General features: G+C 37.9%; 1 protein-coding gene across 2 annotated transcripts; it reads left to right on the top strand.

The window, feature by feature from the left end:
* The first annotated feature begins 105 nt into the window (after positions 1 to 105).
* On the top strand, positions 106 to 8,212 carry LOC136240251 (uncharacterized). Of its 2 annotated transcripts, none has more exons than XM_066031180.1 (3): positions 106 to 324; positions 363 to 1,510; positions 7,170 to 8,212. In XM_066031180.1, exons 2-3 carry the CDS (start codon positions 513 to 515, stop codon positions 8,065 to 8,067), a joined length of 1,896 nt encoding a protein of 631 aa, XP_065887252.1. In that variant the 5' UTR covers positions 106 to 324; positions 363 to 512; the 3' UTR covers positions 8,068 to 8,212. The 2 variants fall into 2 exon arrangements, with proteins under 2 accessions (XP_065887252.1, XP_065887251.1); XM_066031179.1 differs by having other exon boundaries at positions 376 to 1,510.
* Positions 8,213 to 9,656: the final 1,444 nt, after the last annotated feature.

Genomic DNA, 9,656 nt, shown 5'->3' on the forward strand with positions numbered 1-9,656 from the left:
ATCATAGATCGTATATACGAAGAATATACGATCTATGGAAAAGCATTATAAACAGGAAGCCACAAATCTGTTTACGAGAGATACGCGTGCATGCGTGCATATCCTTATCAGTGCACTGGAGAGAAGATTGGGGGTCTCGAGTGAAGTAAATTCTACTCAGATACATGTTAGATCGTGCCTTTACTAGAATTGCAGCAGACGGCAACAGTCGCGGTCGCGTATATCCACATCAAAATTAATATGCTTTAAAGGCAAGTTCCTTTTAATTGTGGGAATTTATTTTCGAAGGGAAGAGCCCGTTCGAAATCCTTAACCCCCTTTACGGTAGGTTCTTTTTGGGGTTTTACCTATATGTAATGTAGTCAATCTATGCAGCTATACGAACTTGATGGTGTGCATCTCGGGTCTACTGACGAGACATCGATGAGATAGTATTTCAGTACGTTCTTAATTGAGGAGAATTCACTAAGACAAAGCAAGGGTTCCTATCCTAACACCAATATATCATCGTGATGGCTGGTAAAACTGGAGGAGAATTTCTCGCTGCATGGAAACAACTTGACAACGCTACCAAAAACACATTGTTCAGAACATTCCTGGATGATCCGGTGCTTCAGCCCAGAATTACTCCACCAGTAAAGAAAGGAACAGCAGACATAGAGTCAATTGAGGCAACAGCTCCAAATGTATACTCCAACATCCAGCTATATCCCTACCTCAGTTACCTGTACTATTACCCCACTATCCACTGGAGTCTTGACAAGACCCCAGACACCGATGACTACTGGGTCGGATTGTATGATAAAAATGAAAAGGATGACAAAAAGTATTTGGCATACCAGTGGATACACAAGGCAGCTCAAGGCTCATACAAGGTTGGGAGATTGAGAAACCTTCCATACAAGTTTGGTACCAGTAGGTTTGAGGAATATGAGGTTCGCATTTTTAATCATGGTTATCAGCGTTTGAAAGCACAAAGTAATATTCTCAGGGGAGTAGTCAACCATTTACCGACTAATCCTTTTGTACCAGGTGCCGAAAAGCTACTTTCTAGCCAACAAAGAAAGCAACCTGACAAAGAGATAGAGAGCTTTATTTCTGAGATACGACATGGAGCATTGCCACCTCAGCTCAATCCACCTGACATTATTCTCACTAAGATAAAAGGAGCAATAACCGAAACTTTACCTCACTTTAGTTTGCCTAAGGGTATTCTTAAAAGCTGGAGTGATTTCACACCAATTCAAAAGCAGCTAATTTTCCCCATCCTTGAACAAGATTTGCTACCAGATACAATCAAGATGCCAGATCTCAGCGGAATTGATAGACCTGAGCCAAACATTTACTTTGCTGTTCTCGTAGAAGATGTTGATTATCCTGGTGAACCTCCTAGTCATATTGTGTTAACAATAACACTAGATCATAGCTCCACATATATCTATCCTGAAGTTGACGTAGAAGATGAAGTTCCCAGTGAGGGGGCATGGTTGGGATTGTATCGTATTCATGGGTGAGTCATTGTTAATGATTACAAAACGCTTTTGTTACTGACTTGCAAATGCATTAAAGGATCAATGGCATATCCAGTATGGGGCATTTGGTGTAAACCCCCCCCCCCCCCCCCCTCCCCCCCACTTCCTTTTAGAAGACTAGCTATATCACTTAGATATATGCCACTAAAGTCAAAATCAGTTTATTTCTCAAGATATTAAATACTTTTAGTTTTAAAGGCAGACATAATTTCCTCCCTTTACTGCAAAACCAAACTCAAACTGTCACCCAGCACCTTCGTGCGTAATAAGCATCTCTGAAAGTAATTATTGTTTGGCATATAAGCACCTCTGAAAGTAATTATTGTTTGGCAGGTGTTTAAGCCAGTAATAACTTTTGGAACAGCTTTGAATACTTCACAACCTTCTGCAATGGCCTAAATAGTAAAATTCAGTGTAACACTACTACAGGACTGTAAGAGGTGCTGCTATACATACCTATAACAGATTGTAGCCAGCTATACTAGCTACTCACGACAGAGTGGCCTCCCCTTTTAAATTGTGTGGATCTTAACTTGTTTGTGCCTCTCCCCTTACCAGCTCCTGGATCTGCCCCTGAGGGTCACTCTGTCAGTATTGAAGGTTTGTGATACAATATTACCAAGTTGATGACAAAATAATAAAATAGTTTATGACATTTCTAAGACATGCTTTGATCTGATACGATGGTTCGTTTTGGACTATTTATCAAAACTTTTCCAAAAAACTTCTTACATTAAATCATTTCTCAACAATTTCCTTTAATGTTTCTCAATTTTTGATTATTTCTCAATAGTTTCTCACTTCTTGAAAATTTCCTGATTAATGGCATGGTGTCACTATGAAATACACGCACTGATTTTTTCCCCCAGCTATGATGAGTGACGACTGCATGTTGTAGTTTATGGTGGGTGATTGGTCATTGTGGTACAAGACCTAGTAAAAGACTGGCCACCATTGGAGCATTGAAGCAGCCAATTGAATGTAAGAAAAAGGGCTTGTTTTATACTTGAGTTTATATGTGTCTAGTAAATATTTTGTGGCTACTAAAGTGTTAACAATGAGTTGGCAGTTAATTAAAAGTTTAAGTACATAGCTATGCAACAAATGTTGTAAAGTCCTTTCTATCTAAAGGTGACACACTACTGCTACTATAATAACATAGGTATTCATGCATACACTACATATGCTTACAACTAGTCTTCGCTGCTTTAAGTTTGATCTGTGCATTCGCTTATTCATTTACATATAGACGAAGTGTCTTCATGTGACTACGAAGTCATATATACTGTAATTTGATTTAAATTCTAATCAAGACGGGCTGATACTATAATATAAGCAACTACTAAAGGTCTTAAGTTATCAGAAAAGGTAAGACAGTCTCTGTTAAGTCTCGGTTCTTCTCAAGATAAACCAATAAAATGATGTACCAAAGTTTAGTTTCTGAGGTTCTTATAGACTTCTTGTGATACAATAACAGCAATATTGTCTGGTCTCTCAAAGTGTCTGTTATTTACATGAGTGGCTCCAATTTTATTACTGTCTCAAATCACAATGGATGGTATGAGATTAAGGCTAAGCAACAGGGGTGCACTGTAAGGAATTGGGCCTAAAATGTTGTAGCAGCTGTTGAGCCATCATCATCTTAGTTAAAGAAAAGGTTTTCCCCTTTATAAAAGAGGCACGCTACTAATTCCTATGGCTTTGTATCCCTTTTGTATTAGATGTACTTAAAAATCACCATCTCCAGTTAGAGGTACTGACTTTAAGACTCAGTTTAGTATTTTAGACCTAAAGAATGGGAATTCTACGAATTTTGTATCTACACAGTTTAGTTATGCTCTTCTTAAACTTTGTTATCTGTTACCTAGGTATATTTGTAATAAAAGTATGGAAGTAATTTTTTGGAGTACTTGGTCAAATGAGCTATTGAACTAGTATTTTATAAAAAATTGTTAATTTTAAAAATGAAGTAGGGATCTATGAGCAATAAAAGCAGTGAAGCAAGAGTCTGATGAATGATGGTATTATAGCATAGCTCGGTGGGAAGTCCCTACTTTGGCATTGAAAAAATGTGACTTGCTGCTCAAGTGAAAACCAGCCGTTTTTGCAAATTTTTATTTTGCCATAAAACCGTACTGGGTAAAAATACGTATGCTACATGAAAATTTTATGCACGCTTTAATTGTGTTCATACGCACTGAAAGTGTACTCAAATTGATAAAACTTAAGACACCACTGGAATCACCTGTTTATGGAGAGTAAGAATCTTTGTTTCATGTTTGCACAGCAAAGGATACGTGAGTTATGGGCATTTATTTACGATGTGGTGAAAACAACGTTCACCACTATCATTTCTTAGTTGGAATGGCCTAGTTGTCAACACGGAGGAGTACAGGGAAACCACTATAGCTTGATTGATTTGCCAGTTCATGGTGCACAGATTGAGCCCATGTCCCATCCTTGTAGCTTGTTCATTCGTGAGTTATGATTGATTATCTAAGTGCCTGTTCCCGTATTATTGTTGTACAAATTGAGATTATCACTGTTCCAACTGTCAAGCACTATAACTCCCAGACCATTCAAAAGGCTGAAACTTTGGCTTCCCACTCTTTTATTACTATAGATTACAGAGATGCAATAAAATGGAATTCAAGGAATGTGTGAAAACGGCTGGATTTTTGCTCAGCCAGTAACAAATAATTAATGTGCCAAGGTAGGGACTTTCCCACCAAACTATGCTGTAATACCATTATTCATCTCTTGTTTCACTACTTTTTATTGCATAGATACTTACTTGATTTTTAAATTACCAAGTTTTTAAAAATACTAGTTTGTTTAGTTTTGTTGTAGCACAGCTAGCTACAATATAACTTGTGTCTGTTCTATTAGAATATCATACATGACTGTTGTATACTATTAGAGTGACTGTTGTATTAGAGTATATCTTGAGTCAGCCAAGCTAGCTAGACCAATGAGAGGTGAGGTCATATTGTTTACTGTTAAGTAAATAGCTAGATTGTTAAGAGGTGTGTTCTCCATACTCTATTACTATTAGTCCACCTAGATCTTTAATTGATGGGCGTGGTCGTGAGCCTATCATGAACAGGATCCCATTTGCAAACTTGCAGATATCTAGCTAGTATACCTCTTATAGTAGCGTCGGGACTGAAGCGCTTCTGAAATCCAGCTCTGAAATAATTCTGTGTCATTTAAATATGCTGCTGAAAGAAAGGGTTGATACAGAAAATTAATGCCTTGATATGGTTTCATTGGATGAAGAAGACAAGCAGCCTGATTGAAGATAAAAGGTGCAGATGGCCTATACTTGTCGGAACCCCAAAAGGCACATCCCACTGATGAGTATGGCGTAAAATGGTGGCCATGTACTGCTTTGTTTGGCCTCTAGCCTTGCGACTGTGGTTAGTGAGGCAGTGAGACTAAATTCAAGTTGTGGCAATTTTTAAAAATTCTATATCCAGCCATCTGAAAGTGTTTTGTTATATATTATATGGGCTAGTACTATTCCGTATAGGTGATTTTTGTCGCGTAAAATGTCTCTAGGATGAACTGTTAACAGTAATTCACCTTTGTATTGAGGCTTGTAGTAGTAGCCAGCAGTAATCCTTGTGATGATTACATAACATATGATTTAACTCACTTATGTATGAAAGAGAAAGTATATTTATTGGGCCTTATTGCAACAGACATGCACACAGTTATTTTATTGTAGTGTCTGTTAGTCATATGAGCACTGGACTTCATCATTGATGTATTAATACATTTTAGGGTGTATGACATTATCTGTCAAAATTATCTAATTTCATTTCTGTAGTATAGTGTGCCACAAGCTTGCAGATTGATGTATGTCAGGAGTAGGCACAGGAACAAAGATTTTAACAATTTTCTGTTAGCATAGCCTTGTGTAGTGCTCACTCATCTTAGGACAGTGTAGTCATTAGCTTTACAAAAGGTAAGATTTCCTCTGTTGCTTTTCGTCTAAAAAGTCCCACAAAATGGCATAGTAAAACAAATGCTTGAAATAATTGTTCAGCTTTACAAATATTTTCGAATTCTGTTTTCTAATAACTACCTTAAGACGTTGGCCATAGTGCAACCATCCTTACAAGACCTTCTGAATAAAGCTCATTTCTGTAGAAGGCCACTTAACCTTCATGCAATAATATATGCAAAACAAGGAGTTGTATTGTTGACTTGTATAGTTATTTTCTTCCCACTAAACATACAGCTCCTTGATAGCTACCAAGATGGTGTATCAAACAGATTAGCTACTTCTGTGTTGCAAATTCAACGAGCTGATAATGTATATACAAAACTGTACAACTTGACATGTGCTGAGTCATTCCTCAATGATAACTTAAAATTATAATTTATTGTAAAATATGCATAAATGATTTTATTAGGGGGGGGGGGGCACTGGTCCCCTTTAAGTTTTAAAAAATTTTGGTCCCCCTTAAGTTTAAAAAAATCTTGGGGAAAAGTTGCAGTATGGCAGGGCCTGAAATTGTGTTTTGGAGATGATCTGTCATGTGATTGGACATAGTCAATAGTACTATACAAAAACTTTCTAAATGTATTCAGACATTAGCCAGAAATGGTCACAAAATGGCAGGCATCTGACCATAATTTCAGGCTCCAAGTATGGCATGGTTAGTTTTAACATTTTAGCATCAATTTTAAGCCATTTAAATTGCAAAAATTCAGCTTCCGTGGGTCCCTCTGAAATTCTACTTTATATAGCCTTTATGTTCCTTATAAGTTTTAATAACTTTCATATTGTGCCCCCTGTATGGCAGCTGTAGAATAGCCACTGGCAATAAATAAGTTGAACAAAAAGAGCCCAACACAAAACAACCAGCCATCTTTAAAATCCATTAAAATGCAGACTAATCTTGGCAGGGGCATGTATTGAAATATTTTATAGATGTTTTATTGTCTCAGTTGTTAACAGGAGGCCACACCACCATGGGTAACCTAGCATAGCCAGTGATTATAAGTCTATGTTTGGTTGAAGGCATCAGTAAAGTCAGTTAGTAAAAAACTTCACCTAAATAAAAAAATTTTTACAACTCAATATAAACTAGTTGGAAGGGTTTGGGGTCACTCTGAAGGAATTTTGTAGCTTGGTTATACCTAACCAATACCGACAAGCTGTTGTGTAGGAAAATTGAGTTGATATTTTTGGGCAAGAAAGTCCAAGCCTCCATAATCCCTACTGTACAGTACTACCATACTGTATCATAAATCCAAAGTAACTGGGGTTTGTAGATCTTGAACTGACACAAAGTACGGTATACGCTTCAAAGTAAAACTTACCTTCTTGGGTCTATAGTGCTCGACCTGGCTGTATTTAGCATAAAGCTTGTTCGCCTAGGTGTTGGGACACACGCACACACACACGCACACACACACACACAAACGATTTCTGGAAACTAGGTGTGTGTCCACAGCCATCTAATTTAAATACTTTAAGTAGAATCAAATAAGAGATTTGTGATATACATCAGCAGCCCAGAAATCCATTCTTGCTTTGTTGCTGGTTTCAGCAATCCCTCTTTTTCTTTATTTTAAAGTACCCATTCTTATTGGCCTGTTTATATTGTTGTTGTCTTTCTGTAGTACGGCAGATTTTGACCCTAATGAATACATCAACTTGCACTACATGAGCAGAGAACAGAAAGGCTCACACAAGTTGTCTGTGATAAAAGAGAACAATCCTGGACCTACTACAAGCAACACATATGTTGGATCAATCTTTGACAATAATGACCAACAAACTGGAATAGCAGCCACTAACATTGAGGCAGTAATATCTGTAGATGCTTCCCTACCACCAGCCATCTTTAAACCAGATTTTGATAAAGATGAAGCTCTTCAATATGCCAAGCTAAGCAACCTTGCCTATGAAGAATACTCAACCATTCAGCAACAAATTGTCAGTTATGGCCTCACAGCTGATATGCGTATCTATGATTCTGCAACTGATACCCATGGCTTTATCGCCAGTAATGATGATTCAGTGGTGATTACATTTCGAGGTACTTACTCGCTGGCAAATTGGTTGACAAACATCCATTTTGTTAAGAAGAGAATTACTGAGCGTCAACCATTTCTCGCACACACTGGTTTCTTAGATGCATTCAAGAAAGTCTGCAAATCTATTGAAGCCCACATAAAGCCTTCTATTGGTAAAAAGAAGATTTATACTACTGGTCATAGCCTTGGTGGAGCTCTGGCATCACTCCTAGCTTTTCAGATCTCTCACAACTATGAGAGTGCAAATCTGACTAATTATGTGTTTGGCTGTCCCCCGGTTGGTGATATCAATTTTTCAGAATATTTCAAGGACAAACGTTCCCACATCATCACCATTCAGAATGATCCAGTTGCAACTGGTCCGCTCATCGGCCTAACAGCAGCACGTGGATTGTTTCAGCCTTGTCAAGTGATGTTCCTCCCTGCAGCTGGCAGCCATAACATTTTAGAATATATCGCACAAATGGAGAACCTTCCCTAGTAACTTGACATCTGTATGTAACGAAATGTTAAATAATAAAATTTTAATGCTGGAAAGAAAAGATCAATTATGTGTTTTATGATGTCATAAGTCATATCACATGATCAACATATGCTTGTATTTATCTAGTATAACTGTGATTAGGATTATTGAATAAAACTGCCTCCAGATTCAATCTCATAGCACTTTTCAAAAATTTCCTTTGGGGGCAGTGACTATTCTATTAGAGTATCTCAACTCATACAAAAAATAATGTGATGTCTGCAGTACATAAAGTGAATCCTGCACCTTTTGTGTGGTATATCAGACACACCGCACCCACAGCTGGCTGAAACTAGAATAATGGTCAATGCTATTTCCAGCCTGTTAAACTCCAAGGGTCTGAATCCAGAATAGTCTACAGTACTATATTGTGTGATCTAGAGAAAGGTAGGTATTACCAAGAGTTCATAGGGGGACTATATTATGAACGAACCCTTGGTATTATATAGGGAGAAGGTTGCATGAAAAAGTAGCTACATGCACAGATAAAAATATACAAAAGGTACAAGGAATGGCACAGCTATCCATACACTACTAGTGTTGGCCCCCCCCCCCCCCCCCCCAAAAAAAAACAAGATCAAGATATTTAAATAGAGCAGTCAGTCAAATACTCTAATAGAACAGTCACGACACACACCACTATTGAGAATTCTCCATAGCTGCTAAGTATGAAAAACTAGCATCTACAGTATACCCCATGTATGGTCACATGGACACACTATAGATATTTTGCAAATGATAATTATGCACATGATCTTGTGTATGCCATTATTTAGGTCCATGATAGCTATAGCTAACTGAACTATTCATGACTGTCACTTATCCCTATACAATTCTTGATCAATGTAGCCCACTTGGAAAGCAATAGGATTTAGATATTTATGCATAAAACTACTCTACATCAAAATTTCAGTCCTAAAACATAATGCAATAGCTTTAACTTCTGGGGGGCTGTGCCCCCAGACCCCCCTACTCCATATACCTACTACCCTGGTGCACCCCCTTGTCAAATCCTGGATCTTCCCCTGACTACTCATAACACTCTGTGCAGCTTTTCCATAGTGATGGCTGGGGCTCCTATCACAAATCCTGATCGTGTTCTGTCATGGACTCTGTTAGGCCACTCCAAACAAATTCTGTTTCCCATCCACTGCTCGCATCTGGTTACTGTCAGCTGTAATGCACCTATTAATTATATCCCCCACTACTCCCTTCCTGGGATTTGACTTTTTTCCAATCAAATTCCCCACCAATGGCATGAGGCATGGCGAGTGGTCAAATCCCCAGTGTAGTTTAGGAAAGTAGTTGTAGGAGGTGCATAGCCTGTAAAGAAAACACTTAAAAAATTTGAAGTCAAATTCCCTACTAATAGTAGGGCAATTTTTAAGGTCAAATACCCCATTATTCCCCATGTACTCCCGAGAGGGGTTTAATATTGAATATTGATAGGTACATAAATATTCATGCTCTTCCATTATTTTGTTATTCTTGCGTACTGCACAGGATCAATTTCAGCAGTGCTATCAAGTCAGCACAAATTCACGTTT

The sequence above is a fragment of the Dysidea avara genome, chromosome 12 (genome assembly GCF_963678975.1).
Source record: "Dysidea avara chromosome 12, odDysAvar1.4, whole genome shotgun sequence".
NCBI classification, from domain to species: Eukaryota; Metazoa; Porifera; class Demospongiae; order Dictyoceratida; family Dysideidae; genus Dysidea; species Dysidea avara.